Raw genomic sequence first — 23,593 nt, 5'->3', positions numbered from 1 at the left:
TCGCAGTAAAAAAGATTCTTTTGCTGTTTTTTGTTTGGTGCATTCAGTTGTGAGTTACAGCGTGTCAAAAATGGAAGTAAACAAAGAGGAAATTCGGTACACTTTACAGTTTTTCTTTGCCAAAGGCGAAAATGCAAGCCAGGCGGCTAAAATTGTGAATGGTGTTTATGGTTCCGATACTGTAACAGCCAATTATGTGCAATTTTGGTTTCGTAGATTCCGTTCAGGAATTTTTGATGTTAAAGATGCACCTCGCACAGGTAGGCCGGTCGTCGAAAATGTCGATAAAATCGGAGAAATGATCGAAGTTGACCGGCATGTTAGCAGTCGTAACATCGCCCAGGAACTAAAAATCGACCATAAAACAGTTTTAAACCATTTACACAAAGCTGGATTCAAAAAGAAGCTCGATGTTTGGGTGCCACACTAATTAACAGAAAAAAACATGATGGATCGAATTTCCATCTGCGAAGCCTTGGCCAAACGGAATGAGATAGACCCATTTCTTAAACGGATGGTGACTGGAGATGAGAAATGGATCACATACGATGACCCTGTGCGAAAACGATCGTGATCAAAGAGCGGTGAAGCACCTCAAACGGCTAGGAAGGCTTTGCTATGCATTTAGTGGGACTGGAAGGGGATTATTTATTATGAGTTGCTTCCATATGGCCAAACGCTAAATTCTAATATCTACTGTCAACAACTGGACCGTTTGAAGATAGCGATTGACCAGAAACGGCCAGAATTGGCCAACAGGAGAGGTGTCGTGTTCCAGCAGGACAACGCTAGGCCACACACATCTACAGTGACTCGCCAGAAACTTCGGGAGCTTGGTTGGGAAGTTTTAATGCATCCGCCATACAGTCCGGACTTGGCACCAAGCGATTATCATCTTTTTCTTGCATTGCAAAATTTCTTTAATGATAAAAAATTGGAATCTAGGGAGGATTGTGAAAATCGACTACTAGAGTTTTTTGCAAATAGAGGCCAGGACTTCCATGAGAGAGGCATTTTGAAGTTACCTTTAAAATGGCAACAAATCATACAACAAAACGGTGCATATTTGACCCAAATCGGACAATCCGAAGCATGTTAAATAAAGTCCTGAAGTTCATATAGAAATAATGGATTTCTTTTTCCCCAAATTAATATAATTAGCTTCGCGTACCTTTGTACATGTGCCAATTGTATTATTACAATATTAAATTATTTTATTTATGCGTAACGCGTTGTACAAGGTCGTAAAAACGCATTATACGGGAATATGAGGATGACTGTATTATAGCTTAATAGTTTTTGAAAAAATGTCTATTATTACATATATTATTATTTTTAAAGATCGTAGAGATTCGTTTTCTCTACTTTTTTTCTATTTCTTATTAAATTTATAACTAAATTTAACCTATTAATAAGCTTAAATTTAAGTTTCAATATGTTTTCCCATAATTTTCGCAGAAGGCAATAAATGTAATGTTCAAACAGACTTAGCAGAGACTCTATGACCTACCGGGCTATGATTCCCAGTGATAAGTGATTAAAAGGAATTACGTGCCCCCTTATGGAAACGATGAATAAAATAGACCCACTTTTATATCCACCACGTTTTGTGAAAATGAGGAGTCGCTTATTTCGCTTGGGGTAGTGAAGACTTGTTTTCCCAAAACGTAACGCTTGCGAGTCACGTAATTTTGTAAATAGTTTAATAAGAGCATCTCAAGGCATGAACATGAAAACATGCTCCACCCACAGTAATACTGACTCAAGACGATCGTACCCGCACGCATTGACAGGCAACGGAGGAATGATTCTCAACTGGTATTGCGCTTGGTGCTAAACAACAATGCTGGGAGAATTGCTTCTATTAAGAAGATGAGGTCTCAGGAAACGACTGTACCACTGCAAATCATCAAAGATGTGCTGAAAATCAAGCAGGACTTGTAACTGCCATGAGCGACAATCAGCGAGTTACCGCTTCATAAATTAATGACTATCGGCTACAACATATCTAAATGCCTAAAAGTTGTATCCAAAGCTTGTTGTGCTTTAATGGCAACCTTTTACAACACTATAGCCGAATGCATTGCCGGTGAGGGTTTGGCCGGCGAATTTGCGGCCCATAATGACAAAGGCTTTATGTCAATATCGCAAAGAGGACGGAGAGTTGTCAAAACGGATTTGATTCTTTCGCAATGGTATAGGTGAAGGCTCTCTGTTACATAAGTTTACGGGTATGAAATTCGTGTAGAGGCCGAGTATAGAAGCTGCAATGCTACAAAGCCTCCCATGTTTGGTCCTGTAGTCATAACAATATCTCTAAGCACTCGTTTCTTCTGTGGCGAACGTAATCCTCAGCTCGATGCTGAGATTAACAACATAGTTATTTTGCCCCATATTTACCATTACTTTCCATTGTCGCAGACCGCAACTTAAAACGCGGTGTAAAGTGTTACGCATCTAACACCAAATCACATGCAACTGCTAATGTCTTTCTGTTTGCTAGTATGGCAAGTACTTGGCGTCTCTGGCTACCACGGCATCATATCAACCTTCACGCAACGATTTGAAGGGAAGAATTCTATTATTTGTTGAAATAAAATGTTCCGGATTTTTCCTCCTCGATCTACTGCGAAGTAGTTTAAATTCTCTTGACGCATGTCTTCTAATTCAATTCTCTTTTTTTTTTGTGTTTTTAATTTTACAACATTTAATAAAACTCCCAATTGCTGCACTTAACTATATATTACATATAATTTTCTACTTTCCTTTACGAGTAGTAAGTATCGACGTATTGTTTAACAAAACTTTTATTCAATTCCTTTTAAAATCCGCCTTAAAATTATTCCCTCATTAACCTAAATATTTTATAAAACTGAAATGAACAGACTTGTACGATTTGGGGAAATTTCTCAAAAAAAAAAACACAATTGATTTAGTTGGCAATTTCCAATAAGTATTAAGTTTATTTAAAAAAACAAAAACAAAAAAATGCGGATAAATCTACTCTAAGCTCTGTCGAAGGACAGGCATCTAAAAAATTGGTCGTTCTAGTTTTACGAGGCAGCTATAAACAGATTATCTATCAGAAGCTCTGTGTACATTAAAATTTCATTTTTTTTTTTTTTTTTTTTTTTTAAATAATTTTATACCGTCATCCTTGGCCAGTTTCAAATTCAGAATGCAAGTAGGCATGTGCGCTTATTTGTCTGCGCAACTGTGCAGTATCTGTGATAAATATTCTGCCGCTCGCTTGGAAATTTGTAAAAAAATTTGAGAAAATGATACAAAACCTTCCAAAAGACACACATGCCACGCCCACACGCCTGTGCGACAAAAGCTGAGAACACCTTGTTTTCGATGTTTCTTGCTGGTTAACTTATGAAGTACGACACATACACCACAAAATATTTGCATTTTTGTTCTGAAAATTAGAAAAATTCAGCCCCGCCCAACTAATATTGTGGAGCAAGTAAGTTTTTTAATTTTTCTTTTTTAGGATAGCTGTGATGGCTATAAAAAATTCGGTGACGTCCAAATGTAATTTTCCTATTTCTCTTGTACTCATTACGTTGTCCGCAAGTTTTATATCCTTGAACATTTGTGATGTTGGGGGGTATTTTAGGTGTTTGTGGATGTACGTAATACTTAGAAAGAATTGCGACAGATTCGCCTTTCATTAAACCGTTCGATTCGGAATCATTGTGTGCATCGATTTAAGCTCGTCTGTCCGTGTGTCCGATCGATACGTATGCAACGTATTCTTCAATTTAGCGTAGAAGGCGCAAATTTCGGATATATTTGGACGATATGTTCTCTATTTCAGTTTCTTTACGCATGCTTATTCGCATATATCGCATTACATACATAAATAATCATATATTGATTATACGGCATTTTCTATTGTTTACTTTTCGTGGCTTTCACTGTATTAATTACGTCATTTCACCTTCGTTTTTATAAAAATTTATAAAGAATAACAAAATGCTCTCTTTTACATATGTAATTAAATATGTGCATACATAACTAACCGAGCGATAAAATTTCATTTTAAATTTTTTGCGTTTATGCAAAGGAAACAAATACCAGAAAAACATCATTTTTTTCGAATGTGTTTTTATTTATTTTCCCTTTTTTTTTTTTTTTACTTTTCATCTGTTTGCAAAAAAAAATTTTTTTTCTTATATTCACTATTAATGGAGAACGTGTTGTAGTTGTGTTTAAGTGTGTAACATCAAATAAACCTGAAAGTTTCGATGGTCGTCTGCTCGAAATGTTGAATATTTTTGCAATGCAGTATTACATGGATGTAGATATACGCCGACTTTTGAAACGGTACGCAATAGTAATGATCGCTCGTAAGTTAATAAGGTCACATAATTCTAAGGAGTATATTCAGCAATACGCTTCAGAAAATAGCTAAAGTACATAAATCCTTTCCAATTTAAAATTCGGAACGCACTTAAACGTTCATCTGGCCATCGGTTCATCTACGCAGCTGCATCTGAGGTAAACCTTCTCTCCTTCGGAAAAACGTATATATCGCTTGTAAATTTGCAAAAGAATTTCGAAATGACTCAAACCCGCGAAAGAACATGCCTACCACGCCCACGTGCCGTTGTTGCTCATAAAGTGCCATACATACACACATACACTATGTAAATTTTCATTTTTCTTCTAAAAAAAAAAAAAACAGACAAGATCTCTCGCCTCGTCCACCCAATATTATAGAGTATGAAAATTTAGTTATTTTCTTGTTTTTTTCTTGGCATTTTTAAGATAACGATGATGGATAAAAAATATTCGAGTATGACTGAATATAATTCTCTTAGTTATTACTTGGTTGCCATTTCTTCTTTTCAGTTTAAAGCTGAGAAAACTCGCTAAAAAACCCGCAACTTGCTACTTGCACATTTTAAACGGGAAAGCGAGCTTGCATAGGGTAATTAAGAGACGAGTAAATATTTATAGTACCAGGTCATCTCTGAATAGTACGAACAGGCTAAGAATTCCGAGTATAAAAGTAAGGGTAACAAATAAAAAATTTCTATTTCACTCAAAGAGAACGTAGCCTATCTTCCAGGTTAAGTCAATGTTAAAAAGGTTCTATATTATTTACTTAATTTTAGGCGTGTCATTTGGCCGACCGGAGTCGTTCTTGCATCGAGATTGTCTATGGCTCTGGTAAAGATGTCGCAATCAAATTTCCATATAATATGTATCAGCAATTGTCGCTGTGCAGGGGCCTCAACACTCCCAGGCAGAGAGAGTACTGGGCCATATACAATAAATATATCCGATTTTTCCAATGCAGTTTAGGCTCCTAACTTATAGGAATTGTTTAAGTCTCTGGAGGGCGCCGGTTACGTTAAATTAACCCGTGTGCCATCGGGCACGGTGGGGTAAAATTCTCACGGTAGCGTACCCAAATTAAATCTTCGAAGAACTCTGCATCTGTCCCGGCAAATTGCATTCATTTTAAAGCCTCGCATAAAATTTTTATCAAACGTCTTGCAAGCGCAAGCGTTGAGATAATTTGCTGCATGCAAACTAAAAGAATTTGATAAATCGACAAGAAGTTTTGTATCGGCCAAAAATGGCATGTCCGTGGACCACCTTGCCAGCAAAAAATTTTGGTCCTTCTTGTAATCGTTCATTGAAGATCCAAATCAATCAATTAAAAATGCTTCGCGCCGTGCACAGCTGAGAAGCTACAAATGTGTTTTGAGAAAATGCCAAAATGGGAAAATCCATATATTATCGTTGCAGTGATCAAACGTTTATCTGAAGAGGAATATTTTTATTAAGATGTGATGTAAATGAGACAAGGCTTACTTTTAGTCCAGATATTCAGAGTAGATTTAAAGACGATATTATTGTGTTAGCTCAGGGTTTATATTGAGAAATTCAAGGTGGCTTCCAGAAATTTTACATCAGAAATTTCGCGATACCTATCTCGGTGAACATAGTACATACAGCAAAGCAAAGAAGAAAGGAGAAAATGCAAAGATGAAGAGAAAAATAATTTTATGTGATTGTCATGGAAACGTATACAAACACACACACACAAACACACACACACACACACACACACACACACACACACACACACACTCAAACTCAACACCCTCGCACATATATTACATACATCATCTTTCATTATTCATGTTGAATTTTTATTTATTCTTTTTATTTTCGATTTGACGCATAACAAAACACCCACATACACGTAGATAAATAACGCACACATTTGTTTGCATATATCGAATACGAAAAAAAAAAAATAAATAAAAACAATCAGTTTTTTCTCTTCGTCTCTTCGTCATCTTCGTGTTTTTCATTTTTTGTTTATAACTTTTGTACTTGAAGTAAAAGTTGATATACAAAAAGTTTGATTGTGTGCACATAAAAAAGAGACGAACTGCATATCCATTCATATGCATATATATGAGCACATAAGCGCTTTTCATATTATCTGTACATTATCTTAATAAGCACAACAACATTGCCCACAAAATGACACCGTGCTGCTCCAATGTCTAGATACATTTTTCAGTGTCAACAGTGTGAGTTAATTTCTCTTAATGTATATAAGTTATACGTAAAATATTTGCTTGAGTCATTGTTTATATATATATATATATATATGTATATAGATGATACATGTGCACATTTACGGCGGCTCATACATGCATCTGCCTATGTAGATTTGTTATTAAAGTATAAAAAAAGCAAGAAGTGCAAAAATATTTCAATTAATTAGCACAACAATAACCAAAGGGCCTTTAATTGAAAATTACGCCTGAATCTAAAGATTCTTTTACAATGTAAACGCCTCACGCACATGTATATGCACATATATGCATACAAAGCAATCTCATTTTTTTTTCCGTTTACACATAATCGATACTTACACATACATACTCGTTTACCTTCTTACCAAAAAATAAAAATAAAAAAAATAAAAATAAAAAACAATGCATATTAACGTTTAAATGTTTTCCTTCCCAACAACTTCAAGAAATCGCACAACTCATAAAATAAATAAATTTTCCTCTTTTTAAATCGTATCCATAATAAACTTGAAATGGTTAAGCCCCGCACGGGAACTGGTAACTTTATCCGCACATGCATCCATATTGCACATATTTGAAATATGGCTGCGGAGGTGCGGAAAATTAAAGTGATTTTGTATGGCGGCAAAATCTGACTTTACGTGCTTTCCAAACAATGTATTGGAATTCTATTTTATAGTTCTTTTTAATGTTTTCGTTTCTCTTATATATACCGTGAATTAAAGGGCAATTCATTAATTGTATGATTGCATATGGTTTTTAGTGCACGTAAAATTGAAAAAAAAAATTAAAGCGCTATCGACGCATATAATATAGCGAAGCCGAAATAATTGGGAGTAAATGATTTAATAATGATATTATCATTTTGTCGCGACCCATTTTTCCATTTCCATGATGACATGGTGTCTGCAAATTATAAAAAAAAAAAACAACTTTTTTTTATTAAAACTCCCGTTCGCCAGATGATGATCGATCTCTCATCACAGACAGTAGAGCCGTTTTTGACTGAATGCCTGAATGTTAACCTAATCAGCAAAATTGAAGCATTCAGCAAATTTATGTAACAACATTTTAGGTACATTTTCGTTTATATTTTTAAACTAACGCGTTCATAATGCTTTATCGAATGCGAATGGCGAACGCGAATTGGAATTGGAATTTTCGCATTTCGCAGCATCAACGCATTTGTGCCATTAAAAAAGTTGCCAATAAAAACGTCTCCATCAAATTAACCAACTTCGATTGATTCTTTTCGCTTCTGGATGAATTGAAGATATCGTTTCCGTGGCTTTCAATGATCGTAAATTATCCGACTAACTCTATTTAATATGCAAGTTTCCCATAGTGGTTTCCAGGGAAGCAAAAAAGTTTTGCACGCTCACTGTATATGCGAGCAAAGTAAAGACTAGCCGTTTGAGATTTGAACCCGCGACCACACATATGAGGTAATCGCGATTCTTGCCTATTTTGGGCATCCATGTGAACATGTGACAATGCGAACTTCCGCACAATGGTCGTAAGCAATTGACCTTTTAAGTAATCATTCAATTGTAATTTGAAAAATTGATTATTAACTTGAGTTGAGACTTCTTTTGCGTACATGGAACGCACTGCTTATGAATGTACTCGAACGTAGCCCGCCTTTAATGCATTCGAAATCTAAAAGAGTGTCGTTAAAATTTAGTTTTATTTGCTTTTTATCTTAGTCGCTAGAAAAAGATGTTGTTGCCCTATCTGTTCATCAATAATGGTTAGGTTTTGTAATTAAGATGGATGTGTAAACAATTTACGATTTTGTAATTTGTTCTAGAACTGCCGCGTAAGTCAATTTGAGTCCTTTCAACTTTTGAAACTTCAAAAAAGTGGTTATAAGCCATATAAAGTTCGAAATAATTTCTGAATGACTTTTATTTATATGGAAAAACCGTACAAATGCGGCAATCAATTCTTTTTCTACCTACTCTAGTTTTTGAGATGCCGATGCCAGATATCCAGATATCCGATCCAATGGATCGGTTGTAAGAATAAAAATAAAAAGCTAAAGTTTGACACAAAAATTCCTTCATTGGTGTGATAGACTTACGTGCACATATACAGTTTGGATAAGTTAGAAAAAAACTGCCACACTCAAACTTCCGCCAGAATCACCTAAAAGTTTCGTTCGAAAATGGTTTCGCACGATTTATCAATACTCCTACACTTAACGGGTTAAAGACAACACTTTGCATATATACGTACGTCGTTTGAAGTTTATTGAATGCTTTTCTGCGCAAATTAACTCATGTTGGTAGGAACAGATATATGCTAAATGTCGGTAGTTCTAGTCTTAAATATTCGAACTTTAATTTTGTGTTTTTTGATAATCATTATCAATTTTTGTCTGAAACGGTTACGGGTGCTGCTGATGCCTTCAAACGTTGTCAGTGACTGATTATACCCAAAGCATTCCATTTGCTGATGGTAGTTGTAAAAAGCGTGCATTCAAGCATACGGATATGCTTGAATAAAAATGCATGTAAATATGTGTTTTGTGCATTATTAACAATGGAAAAATAAAAAATAATAAAGTTTTTGAATAACTAGTAAGAGTAAGGGTGCGCCACTATTCATATATACATGATATGCATTGTTTTCTATACACGTGCAACTTTCAATCTTTTCTTTCTTTGTCATTTGATGGGAAAATGTTGAGTTTTCGCCTTTCATATATATATATATGTATATATTACTTTTTGATTATTTTAATATTTATAAAATATATATATACATATATATATTTCTATTTCATTTTATACATACTAACTATCAAATATGAGTAGCGAGTAGAAGTGGGCTATTGTCTGAAGCACTTGAACTCTTAGGAAAACTTTGCATTGAAGGAAAAGTTTGCAAGTAAACACTATTAAAGTGTATGAATAGCGGTAAAAACCAGTTATCTTGTTTTTGTGCCGTTGATGTCGTTGTTGTGGTTGTGTTGTGTGTGGTTGTGGTTTGCTGATAACAATATTATCACTGTAGAACTATCTCAACATTGTGACCATTATAGACGAAAACATACTTAAACTCTCTCTGGACACATACAGTTGTCCTATCTCTGCACTTCCCTTCCAAAATTCCAAAAATCCTCCCAGGGACTTGTAACTTGCCGTCATGTCTACTTTAAATCTGTTTGGCAGCTTTTTTTTTTTTTTTTTTTTTTCTTATATGGTTGGCTTCAATTTCAAAAGGACGGAAAAAAAGTCGTAAATGAAAGAAAAAAAAAAAATCCTTTTCTTTCGTGAACTCCTTCACTGTACGCTCCTGCTGGCTCCTGTTCATTGTTTACTTACTTGAAGTGACGTTCTAAACAAAGTTAGCGAATAACGAGCCTAGAATATTTTTTAAATTTTTTTTCTTTTTAATTTCCTTTATCGTATAGGTAGATAAGTGCTGTGGTAAGTTTTTCTTTTTTTTTTTTACCAACTTTTCCTTAGCTGCAATAATAACAGTCTTTAGTTATTTTTTTTAAAGTCAGAGTTACGCTGCTTGCCACCACTTAGTTAAGAGTTGAACAGGTTAAGATAACTTTTTATAAAATTGCTGTTAGTTTTCTCTGTATTAGTTTGTTGCTTATAATGATGTGCAAAAACTTCCAAATAAACTGCCATTTGATTATGGAAACTACTGTTCTGCTCTGTTTTGGGCAACGTGAAACTTCTAGTAATAGCGTCCACTAAATCCAAGTTGTGGAATTTTCGTGAACATTATGTGTCCTTTGACTAGTATAGGATTCTAAAGCTAATTACTAAACAAACTTTTGTCGGTTAACATGTTATGAACCCCTTAAGGCGCCCGAGCATTTAAATAAGAAAAAGAATCAAAATCGAAATAAATTCAAGTCTTTAATCTGTATTTACAAAAAGGAAAAATATAGATTAAAGCATACACAAAAGGCTAACGTGGAAACGATAAACAAGCGGGCGTAACCACGATGTTTTTAATAGATGGACAGCAGGTTTGACAGGTAGTCTATCTAAAGAACAATCAATACATCTCGGCTTACCTGAAGAGATTTGCTTCGCTTTACGTGCAGTTGTACAATTACCCCAAACATGTGCCGTTGTTTGATAGTAACGCGAGTTATCCCCGATAATCTTCACGTCTTGGTTACAAGGAATGAAAATACAAAACAACATATCCGCGAACCTTTGTTAAAGGGTCAATTATATTTATTTCTCTATTGCTTTTGTCGGGATTGTTTCTTGTTATCATTCAGAAGTCATTATTGTGATTATCATTGTTGATGGTATGCTCAACAGCTGTTTGTGCGAAAATATTATCCTATATAATATAAACCTTTAAATTATAATGTATTCTTCTTCTTCTTATTCATTTTCTTCTTTTTTTAATGCTACTTTATTTTTTATGCTTATTCGCGTTTCACTTTGAAAAATAACGCAAGGAATTTTACAACTTACTACGCAAAGTTCTTAGAAAGAAGGACAAGATAGTTTTCTTTTTTCTTTTTTTTTTTTTTTTTTTTTGCTTGTGTGTTATATTTGAGAATACGTCATAGTAAGTAGTAAGTATATAAAAATTACAACAAAAGAGATTTTTTCAAGAATCAAATAATGCAAAAATATTGAAAAAATCTTTCTGAGCAAAAATTCAATCCGTTGCGTTAGAAGTTTGAATTTTTATATTTCTTCAATTTTCTATTACGAAATATTAATGCAAAAATGTAGCGCAAACCCGGAATAGATAGATGATGCTTACGGTCAAGAAGCTTAAATAAATGCTCCGTACTCCGTAGATGATTTGCTGCCTTCCGTCCTGAAAATGCCTACATCAAAGTTACATCTCGTTCTCATCGACTTATTAATAAAACATTTGACGAAATTTATTCATAGCATTACTAAGGAACTAAGTATCCATCAGGAAGTATTTTTAAACCATTTCCGTAGCGCTGCACATATCTTTCATGATCTGGCAAAAATTGGGACAATTTGACTGGGAATCTTGCCCCGCCTACTATTTACACTCTTTACCTCAAAACGGTTCGATAAAAGTCACTTGGTTTAGTTTTACGTTTACGAAAATGTTTTTACCAAAAGAAGGGCAAAAGCTATTACTTACCGTCAAAGCGTTTGAGGTAAAAAAAAAAAAAAAAAAAAAAAATTATTAAACCTCTTTCTGACATCCAAAGTGATTGAAATGTTGCGAAAATATAATTTATTAAATTGATTTAAAGTGAACTCCTAAAAGAGTTCATATGAAAGTCGAGCCTGTATTGTTTGTGTGTCATAAACATCAGCACTATAATTATGTAACTTTATATTATTAATATTGTAGCGCCTGAAAAAGCTATTAAGCCTTGTGCTGAACGCATTCCACTTACACTACAGATTTTATCAGCAGCCTTTAAGGCACGTTATACATATGCACGCACACATAAATGGCCAACAACTTATATTATAAAGCTGAGAGAAAAAATATATAACTTGGACGGATGTAATCATGACGCATGTTTCCGTTTTTTATATAATTCTTGTTAATCCGTTTCATTATTATTATTTTTCTTTTTTCTTTCTTTTTTTCTGTTCGCTTTGGCTTAACACTGAAAATAATTTTGTAAAAGTGAAAGATAACCATGCCATGCAAATGTGTGCGATGATTGTTCTTTTGATTTTCACACAAAACAACAACACCAAGAACAACAAAAATAATAAAAATAATAACAAAAGAAATGAAAAGGAACCATTGTTGCGTTAACGACAGTGTTAGGCAACTTTTTTTCTAATTAGTTCTTTACACTTCTCTATTAATTGTATCTGTATAAGCAGCAATCATTCTTAGTAAAGCGTTAAGTTTAACAATCTCATAAAAGAGGTCATCGTTAACACTGAGAAATGGATGCCAATCTATATTAGAATAACTTCAAATCATTTTTTAAGGCTAACATCATATCTCGCGTACCATTGGATGTGCTATAAACATGTGTGACAAATAAAACTACGCTTGATTGCGACTCTTTTCCCCCCACGCACGTCCAATGCACGTACATGTAATAGATCAAAGATAAATCTAAATAAGTGGTAAGTTGTTGTTAAGCGAACCTCCTAAACTCTGACACGTGTTACACAATTATTACCTAGAAAAGTCGATTTTTTCCTAAGCAATTCCGCTCGTCTTCGATACTCGATCGCAGCCTAGGGTGAGCTGAAATTTAGCATAGGACAGGCCCCGAGCAGAATTCGACGGTAGAACATAATTTATAATTGAAACAGAATAAAATTGAAAAAGTTTCCAATATTTTGAATACCATAACTATACACATAGAATAATTTTCTAAAAACGGTTTATATTGCTCTTGAAAATGTGCTGCAGACAAAATTTCGTTTTCTCGCACATAACATATATTATTTACATATGATTGTAGTAAACTTTGTACTTACGGGTGTGGAGGACCGCGAAATTCTTTTTCCTGCCCTTTAAAAAAGATAAACAATGACAACCTATAGTATATTATAAAAAAAAAAAAAAAAAAAAAAAGATAATAATCTTTATGCGTTGTTGCATTTTATTTTTAACTCCCTGTTCGTCGTTCTTTCTGCTTGGATGTACACATATTTTATGTTAGGGAACGATTGATATGTAAATACATCTATTCACACAGAAAAAGGCTGATGTTTTCTTAGTGCATATCACCGAAGGACGATGGTTCTACTCATTTCGTCAAAAGCTTTGCAACGCCCAGAAGCAAACTTCAAAAATCAAACAAACTATATTTATATATATTCCGGGTCAGCATCAAATTTTTAAATCGATTAAGGCATGTTCGTCTCCTGGCTGCACAAATGAAGTCATCGATTTCAAATTTAGTACAAGCATTCGGTGTGCTTGCACGCAGGCTAGTGTTGAATATAAGCTAAATCGGCCCAAGGACACGCCCACAATGCCACGTAAGTTGAGAATATCTCTTTTCTCAAAAGGCGTAGAAGATTGGGTTTTTTGCTCATCATTCATAAACTACAACAGATAAATGTACAAATATTTGAAAATATATTCTTTGGGCGATTCTGTAGATTCTCTACAAAAATGCGACGAATTGACCATGCCCACCAAATGTTATGATGCGCCAGAATTTATTTATTTTTTATTTTTTTCAATACCTTTATAACTCGCAAAGACGCTAAGTTCGAAAATCCTATAAAGTATTACAAATAAGTATAGAATTTGTTGGTCAGCCTATAGAATAAGCAAATTTATGTTTTTCCTCTTTTTTCATCTCTTTGTCAGGGTAAAGGTGACGAGTGTAAAAGATTCGGTCGCAATCGAATATAATTTTCTCACTTGTTTTATCTTTTAAAGATGCTAAGGAGACTGGACAGGGTTAACGAACACAAAAAAGAACCGATAAGAACACTTCAAGAATATTTCTACAGAAATATGCATAAAATATACGTTATTGATGAGCGAAATAATCGAAATCGATGTAACGAAATTAGTCAATTAACGTGGGAGTGGGAGTGGGTGGAGTTTTCATAAAATAATAAAGGCCTTTGGCCTTTGAGGAGAATTTATTGTTTATCATGCAATTGAAATCATTGAAAGATTAACTCGCCCCATCAAAAGGAAGAAATGAGAGACCAAGTGTAACACCTTCAATTGCTGGCTTTAGAATTAATATAGATTAAAGTTTAAAGTTGCATCATGTTTAAAGTACAGCAGGCTGATCCGATGAAGGCTCAGTTCTTTGTTACCGGCCATTGAAACATAGTTTTAAACGAACGTTTTTTTTTAAAGTAAACATAATATGTCCTTGCGCCTAAAATTCAGCTTAAGGACAAAAGGCAATCTGCAAAAAAAAAAAAAAAAAAAAAAAAAAAAAAAACGCGCATAAATGAAAAGAAATTGAAACGAAATGTAATAAAAATTCGGCATAAGCTGCTTATGAACTAAATTTTTGGTTTTTTTCCTTTAAATTTGAATGAATTGTTTGTCTACCTAGAGTGTGAGCTGAGCATGCAATGCTTATATTTTGATTTCTGGATTTGTTTTGTTTGATTTCACCCCCCTTCTCATCAGCCAAACGCCATACTACATATGTGTAACGAAGCATGCAACAAATTGCAAGCAACAACATACAGTATGCAACAGCAGCAAACCTCAATTTGAAGTGTCTTCATAGACATGCGTTTGTCAGTCAGTAAATAATCAAGTGCGAGAAGTATATATAACAGATGTGCGTGTGTTTCTGACTCTATGTCCGCCTATTTACTTATGTAAGTTTGTGTGGGTTATACTAGGTCGAAGCGGGCACGAAAAAACGTTTGATTTACAAATTACACAGTCGTCGCTCTTTCTCTATGACTAGCTGGCTGCTTGGATGTCTGGCTCACTAACTGGCAGCCATTCTGTTCAATTATACCTCCGGTGACTCGTTGCGAACCGCAAATATCTTTCTAGCTGTCTCTCTATCTGCTCATATTGTAGTTTGCAATGCATACACCCATCTCCACCTTTTGTCAAGAAAAAGCAAAAAAAAAAGCAGAAAAAGAAGAAAACTTGAATAGTAAATGCAATCTAAACGTATTCAAAGTATTTGCAGGCAATGGTTGAGTGTGTCGAATCTCTCTAATGTGCACAAAGTCAAGATTACAGACGTATGCATCCGAGAGATTCAGTTTGCACAGTATATGTTTATATTCGGATATATGTATTAACCAGGATATGTGTATATATATAGGGCTGTCATGAAGGCTTAAAACTATTTAACTATAACCCCTGCCGTAAATAGCTAGATTTATATATGTATTTGTTGTTTTTGTTTTAATGTACATATACAATGACAACAGAATTGTTATACACTGTTTTTGTGCATTGTCTTCTTCAATTTTTTCTTCCTCCTCCGTCTCGCTTAACAATAGCAGTAGTAGTAGTAGAAGCAGAAGTTTTTTTTTTTTTTTTTTGTAATATGTATTACTATAAATTTTTTTTTGGTTGTTTGTTTATTATTATTTTTATTTCTTTTCTACTTTATGGCTTTTCGCTGTTGTTGATATTTTATTGATGGGATTAATTTTATTGTTGCTGTTGTTGTCGCATGCATTTTATTATGTATTTCCTTTTTACCCTTTTGCGGTTAACAATACAATATCATGTTGATGTATGTTGTTATTGTTGTTATTTTTGATGTTTTTAATACACATTTTTTATTCTGAAATTATTCTGGCATGGTGACTGACTGATGATGTTATGTCGCTGGGTTACACTACTATCATTACTATGGAATCGCGTACTGTCACCCTAAGAGCAACCCTCCAAAAAAAAAAAACACAATCGCTTGTTTTATATTATGTTGTGTTACAGTACATATGTGTGACTTACATGTATGTTTCCGACATGCATGCACTTTTCTTTCGGACCGTTGTTGCTTCTCCTGTCTATTTGATTGATTGTCTTTTTCTTTTTTTTTTTAATTGTTGCATTGCTTGTGCTTGACTGTTTCTCTTTCTTTGCGTTTTATTAGTCTGTCTTAAGCTATTTGATATGATTCAACCTTAATATGACGACACATTTTATTTATGGCCGCCTTATCTATTATTAAAGTGATCAATTCTTAGTTGAGTAGGCGGGCAAAGAGATACGCTATGCTGATGCTATGATGATGATAATGATCATCGCACTAGAATAACAAATCACTGAATCGTAGCTGCTTGCTCTCATCATTTAGCCGTTGATGCCGTCACAGCTATTGGGATTATAATTAAGTTTTGCGTGATTTATTAGCGCATTAGAGCCTTTAAGGAAACGGGAAGGCACGCGCACAAATATTTTATTCAAATCACTTATCGTCCAAACTTAGCCCTCATATTTTCCGAATTTCTCCGTAATACATCTATTGTAATAATTCTTGATACAAAGAATAACTGGTCATTTAAGGCTATCGACGAAGAGACGCATTTTTGGGTGGCTTTGTGGGAGTGAACGGAACATATTGCATGATTAAAGCATGGGGTATCGATTAGAATGAGTCTTCATTAGAAGAAGAAGAATGTGTGATAAGCACGTTATATCGAGTAGTACATTGTTCTAACACTGCTTGACTGGATTCTACGAAGCGTTGTCATTGCGGAAAATCGATTCATCATAATCTTTTGATATACTGTTGTTGTTTCATCTGTAATGGGATCGAATCAGTTTTGATCCCACAATACACACGGGACTAATCTCTTCATCCTTACTATGAGCATTCGATTACGAATCGCTACTCAGCGTTCATGCAGTAGTTCTCTATGCATTTCAAGTTATCGCAAATTGGGACGGAAACTGAAACTTTCCATTTAATTTTCTCAATCGGGATAATCTGTTCTTGATTGCTTTCAAAAATTGTTGCCCGAAGCAAATATTGATTTGAAATTTCATATAGCCATTTATCAAAAAGACTGGAACGTTAGATCGTCCTGACCGACTAGCGCATTTATTTATTGCAGTTTGCAATTCTTTTATAATTGCGTTTAATAATGGACGGGCATCAACGAGTTGGTCCAAGACGAATATTCTTAATTTTCTTATTCTTTTTATTGTTTCAATTAAATCTATTTTTTGCATTTACTTTTGTTGAAATTTAATACAGAAGACAAGTGGACGTTGAACTCTACTATTATTCTTTGGATTTTTCCATAACAAACCATTTTTATTCATTCACATATATCGCTATGAACGTTTTGCTTTTTTTTACACTCATACAATTTTTTTCTTGCAAGCTGCTCTCAATATCTTCATAACGAAAACAATAATGTACTCTTGTCTGTAGAGTGTAAACGTTAGGCGACAAGTGTCAAGTGTCGCAAGTGTGTCTTCACAAGATATCTGCAATTGCTCTTAACTTAATATAAAATAATAAGAGATTCTTTATGCTTTGTTATTGATTATTTTAAAAGAGCATTCATTTGATGGGCGGGCATTGTTACACAAAAGAATGGACAATAGATTAATGCGATCCTCTGCGATAACTGCGCTGACTACACATCACATCTTGAAGATATATAATTTTTCACATCTGCATTTCTGGCCGTTACTTGGCAATGCACAGTCAATGCCTCTTTATACCTTATATTACTTTTGACACAGGGCTTATTAGGTTTGTGTGGACGTACGTAACACCCATACGACATACCCACCTATTATTATACCAATCGATTTAGAGTCATTTTCTCAACCTATCTACTGTCTGTCTGTCCGTCTGCATATTTTATGTCGGTCCATGTATTTTTGTGTTCAAGCTGCTGGTCGCAGGTATTTCGATGAAATTCGGTAAATTGACGCAAGAAGGAACGCTATTGAAAATAGTTTCGATCGGTATACTTTCTCGACCACTTCTCACATAACGCCCTATTTTGAAAAGTCGTTATATGGAATAAAATTTCAGTTTTCAAAATTTCAGCAAAGTGGTGGCTAAGTAATAATATATCATCAATTTTAATTTAGTGTGAAAACTTTGGATCGTTTGGCGCTAAAAAATTACCTGTACCAAATTTGGACCATCGCGGCCTATTTTTTTGATTCTACCCTAATAGGCATTTTCACGAGAATTGAAACCTGGTACGACACAAAAGTCGCAGTTTTAATATGGAGTGATGAAAATTGATCCGTGTTAGTAATTTCATAAAAAAATAAGTGTTGCGTTAGACAATATGATATATGGTATTTTAATAGTCGGCCTTTCGTTACTATACTATCCTTACTTGTTGTACACATAAAAAAAATTTAGCAAATCTGCCGCGTCCCTACGAGGGTTGCAATGTCGCATACTACAACAAATGAATGCATGTGGTTGGGGTTTTTCGAATCCTTTTATAGGATTTCGTTAAACAAATACTTTGAACTTCGACGACCGTTAAGTATCTGTATTAATATGCAATTTAACGGGGAATAGGTTTTTTCTAATCTTTCTTTGTTCTTTATCATATCCTTCGCCACTTGGGGTACAAGGGCCAACGGTATATCAAGCACGGTTGTATGGAATAGCCAGAAGAACTTGAGATAAATTCACCCTTTATTATATCGATCGATTGATCTAAGTTTGTCTTTCTGTTCGTACGTCTCATATTTTTGTGTGCAATTTACAGATCGCAATATTTGGAATAATTTGATGAAAATTGGTATATCGACGTGTTTCGGCGCAAGGATGTACGGTGTTGGAAATGATTCGGATTGACTCACTTTTTCCACTACTTTCCATATGGCGCCGTATTTCAAAACTTTATTATATGAATAACGATATTAAGGGATATAGTGTAGGGTATTTAATTGTGGGTATTGAAACATTTTAGTATTTTTTTAGTTGTTGTCTTTTCTCTATATTTAAAAGCTAAACATTGTAGTCGTTTTGGCAATACTTGGCAAAAGAGAAACGAAAAACGAACCTCTGACAATCGCTACCAATCTCTATAGCAACTCAGTATAGTTCAGTTCATTTCATTTCACTGGTTGTGTACGAATTTTTGTCAAGGCCGTCCTCAAATGAGTTGGCTGACTTGCTAACACATTAATGAGGCGCCTCTTGCTGAAACTGCAACCAAATACACATTTGGCAGTAGATCATTAAAAAAGAAAACAACAAAAACAACGATGAACGAGTACATAATTGAATCTACAGTCGCGCGCTCGCCGCAATCTTAATTGCAAACATTTAAAATATTTCCAGTTTCTATTAGTTGTTGTTGTTAATTAGTCTTTAAGAGCAACTTAAACGCAAGGCAAAACCGTATGGTCTTGTAAGTTGCATCCACGTAACTTGCAATTGTATCAGTGAACGTGTAGTTCACTTTGGTAATTTTATATGCGCACTTAGGCCTCGAGTTGCGATGTTCTTGATTTGGTTTCATTTCACGTCGCAAAAAAAAAAAATAATAAATGGTAATAATAATAACTATGGAACTAAAAAGGATAAACAAAAACTTACGAAATTATATGCAAAAAAAAATTGATTTCATTTGCATCGTCCTACTGGGCGCTTTAATAATCAATGCAAAGAAAGGCATCAGCGCGATGTGGTGATTGCCATTAATGAATTATTTTTATACTGAGATTTATTTTTACAATTTTCCCTTTCTTTTCTTTTCTTACAGATCACAGATTTCTAAACAAGTTGACATTTTCAAAAACTCTCGCGTAAAAACCCGTGACAAAGTTTTTATGTTATCCCATATAGATGCTCTTCGCAATATTGTCTATAATGAAAGCAGGATTAAGTATAGGAAAGTGTTCTATTGGCGGATTACTCGAACGGTTGTGAATTCGGTGCGGCAAACTAGAGAATGTTAACATAAGATGTCTTGATTCCAGTTCATTCTAGCATCCCTTCAACTAACCGATCACCTCAGTAATACTCATTCACTTTAAATTAGATAAAATCATCAACAATCGATCGCGAAGGAGACGACCATAAATAACAAAAACCAACAAAGGAAAGCAAAAATATGAATTCCGTTATATCTGCATTTAAAACAAAAAAGAATTCCAGCAGCAATGCGGGGCCCGTTCAAACGATGGCTAATAACGATAAACAACACAATAGTTTGGGTCTGATCAGCAGCACGCTGTCAACGACAAGCTCCAAGAAGAAAGCCATTAATGCGCAAGATAATAGTTATCAATACTTGAGGCATATTAGGGAAATTGATACGGCGACAAAGCTGCTGTCTCCGGTAGTAATGGCAGATGATTTATTAGAAACGGAAATGTTAAATTTCCGTCCAGCCACCGTAACACCAATGACCAGTGTTGACGTAGTCGATCATGTGCCTATAGTACAAACAGTGCGAATAACATCGGGCTTGGATCGCGCACCATCCACTGATTGTAATATGAACGGTTCGAAACAGATAACATGTGAACAAGCAGCAGCTCCATCAGCTGTTTTAGAGAATGGCAATTGCAATGACGTAGCGGTGGATAGTATGACCGCTCTAAATGGTCAACTTACGAATGCTAATAGTAGCAGTCCCACACAACATTTGGTGGATGCTGCTGACGATGATGAATCCGAACATTCAATTACAGCTTGCACCAGCACAACCAGTAGCAGTAGTTCCAGCGAGCATAGCAACAGTACAGTTGTTCATAGCCCAATAGCAACACAATTGCCCCTGCAGCAACAACAACAACAACAACAACAAGCACTACCAGTAAGCCCCGCCAAAAGTCTGAATTTGAGTCTGAACAGCAGTAGTAGCTCATCATCGACTCTATCGTCAACTTCGTCGTCATCATCAGCATCATCGTCGTCGTCATCAGCATCGGCATCGGCATCGACATCGGCATCGACATCGTCATCATTGTCTTCGGCAGCAAGTCCATTTACAACCGCTTCAACCTCTTCTTCAGCTTGTGTGGCTTTATGTAATTCCGGTCCAAGTTCTTGCAGTTCAATAACAAGTTGTGATGTCTCTTCCACCTGCTCGTCTCTGAATGCCAACGAAACCTCGGCTCCATCTTCTCCCACCTTGGTAACACGATCTTCACATATGAACACAGATTATATGCCGGCATTCCTAAAATCCTCTCATGTGACGCTCCCCATTATTATGCCAAACAGTAACAGCAGCTTAGCTACATTGCCTACAAGTAACCAGTGCATCAACTCAGCTGCCACAACACCGAAACATTCACGCTATTCTAAACCACGTTTAAGCTTAAGTCGTTTCATTAATCATTCAATGCCTTCGGTTCATGGTAGACCAAATATGAGCATACCGGGAGCAGCGACTTCGGGCTCATCTGTCGCAGGTACAGGCAGTCCCACACAAACAAATGGTACAAATCCTCCAAAACGCGCATCGACACATCAGAGAAATTTAAGTTTGGATTTCAGGTAAGTGAAAAGAATTCTTTTATTTATTTATTTATTGTTTTGCTATAATGGGGCATCTAATGAAATACTCATTCACTATTTGATTGCCTATATAATGGAATACGGTCTAAAAGTTGCCATTCACATCACTTATAAACTTCAGGCTTGAAAGTAGGTCTCAAATGAAGGGTGATTCCAGAATATTACGAAAAACAAACTAATATTCAACGCTTCGGAATAGCATAGACTTTAGAATTTTTGCGGATACTTATTCCTCTGAGACAATAACAAAACTCCTATCAAGCTTGCGACAGGCCATCAACATACGCACATTCTAATACTCTCCATTTAAGTAACATAATAATACTGCCAACCCCTTTATGACTTAAAGAAATACGTATATCACATGCCGGTGTCCCTAACCGCGATATCTGCTCTTGGTAGATAAGTCTCCATGGGGGAAAATTGCAATCGCATTCCAGGGAGTATGGATAAGCTGGATGCAAAAGTATGCAATAATGGCACGCGTCCAGACGCTAATGATTTATAAAATTGTATTTACGGGGAATACCCGTTGTCGTCGTGGCTATCGCAATTGCGGGGGCATAAAATAATTCCAGGTGCAAGAAGGGTGTGAAGTTATATTGAAATATAACTAGCAAAGACAAAAACTAAAATTTTTTGCAGAGCTCTGTAAAGCCGTTATCAGAATTCTGTTAAACGAAGTCTCGAAGGGGTTTAACTCAAAATACAAGTAAAATAGAACTTTTCGAGAATTTTTTTTGCAAATTATTATAAACAAAACCTAACTTTATGTAAGTTAACTAATATTCGAAACCAAAACTTTTTTACGCTATGCCATAAATAAGGTTGATAAAGCGAAAGTTTGCGGAGCTACTGTGGCCAAACCATGTCCCTTGAAAAAATGAACTTAGCACAGAGTTAATCCTCTACTAACGGCTTTTCCAACGGTGTGCAGGTTATATTAAGTTTTGCCCGGAGAATTTTTTTTTTAGGACTTTGAAAATTTCTGTACTTAACATAATACTTTTGTACGAGTACTATAGCATCGCCCAAAAAAGCGTAGGAATTTTTGTACATTTATCGTCAATAGACTATGATTAGTAAGCAAAAAACCAATTTTTATTTATTTTTAAAAACAGGTCTATTATACGTGGTGTTGTGGGCGTGCCCTACAACCGATTTGACCCATTTTCCGTACCAACCCCGGTGTAAGAACGTTCAATACTTTTGCCCAGAGCATTGCAAACATTTTAACAAATTAATATACCTCTCATCCTTCGCTGATGGGTTGGAAAATATCATGAAAGTAAAGTCAAATTATTATGAAAGTAAAATAAAAGTATCATGAAAGTATTTTCTGAGAGTCTTTTTATGGGACTTTGAAAATTGCTTTTTATAACATAGGCTTTCTTCTTGCTCCTCTTCTTACAACTCCAATTATGATTTGCATGAACTAAGAAGCTTGTGTTAGTGCAAAATTGATAATAAGGGATTTTATTATTGCCACTCATGTTTCGGAAGACGTAATTTGATAACAAGTGACTCAAACCTGGACAAGCAAAACATAAGCACTAATTTTACGACCGCTGATCAATAAAAATGTCAAACTAACTAATTAATTCAATGTTAAGTAGTGTAATTTTAGAAATTAGAAGTTAGAAGTAAGTGCTCCTCTATAGTAAATTTTGCTATTGATTGGTAAATATCTCCTCCTTATACCCTGCAATACATGTGAAACAAGGGTTTAGTTAGTCCGGCGCAGTCGCTAGGTTCAGCGGTGCATTTAACTATAAGCAGCATCCAGCTATGTGCAGCGCTGCATTCAGCAAAAGATGCTCTTTCATCTAAGTACAGCGCTGCGTACAGGAAGAAACGCTTTTTCATCTAAGTGCAGCGCTGCATTCAGAAAAAAACGCATTTTGGGCTAAGTGCAGCGCTGCATTCAGCTATGTGCAGGACAGTCGCTAAGTGCAGCACAGTTGCTAAGTGCAGCGCTGCAGCTAGGGTGTAGAACAGTTGCTAAGTGCAGCTAGGATATAGAACAGCCGCTAAGTGCAGCGCTGCATTCAGCTATGTGCAGAACGGTCGCTAAGTGCAGCGCTGCATTCAGTTATGTGCAGGACAGTCGCTAAGTGCAGCACAGTTGCTAAGTGCAGCG

General features: G+C 35.2%; 1 protein-coding gene and 1 long non-coding RNA gene across 2 annotated transcripts in view; one reads left to right on the top strand and one right to left on the bottom strand.

Moving 5' to 3' along the window:
• Window positions 1–23,593, top strand: part of LOC119631560 (phosphatidylinositol 4-kinase beta) — a 133,827-nt gene that overhangs the window by 38,159 nt on the left and 72,075 nt on the right. Inside the window, exon 2 of the mRNA XM_038023881.1 lies at window positions 19,688–21,432. Within this exon, the coding sequence (XP_037879809.1) occupies window positions 20,039–21,432 (1,394 nt within the window). The 5' untranslated portion in view covers window positions 19,688–20,038. The remainder of the gene's footprint in view (window positions 1–19,687; window positions 21,433–23,593) is intronic.
• Window positions 4,776–6,032, bottom strand: LOC119631561. Its single transcript, XR_005246678.1, has 2 exons — window positions 5,833–6,032; window positions 4,776–5,781 (listed from the first exon to the last, which is right to left on the bottom strand). It is a non-coding gene; the product is annotated as an uncharacterized LOC119631561 (long non-coding RNA).

The sequence above is a fragment of the Glossina fuscipes genome, unplaced genomic scaffold (genome assembly GCF_014805625.2).
Source record: "Glossina fuscipes isolate IAEA_lab_2018 unplaced genomic scaffold, Yale_Gfus_2 1, whole genome shotgun sequence".
Classification (NCBI taxonomy): Eukaryota; Metazoa; Arthropoda; class Insecta; order Diptera; family Glossinidae; genus Glossina; species Glossina fuscipes.
The sequence above is the reverse complement of the archived record's forward strand: the minus strand, read 5'-3'. Positions and strand labels throughout refer to the sequence as shown.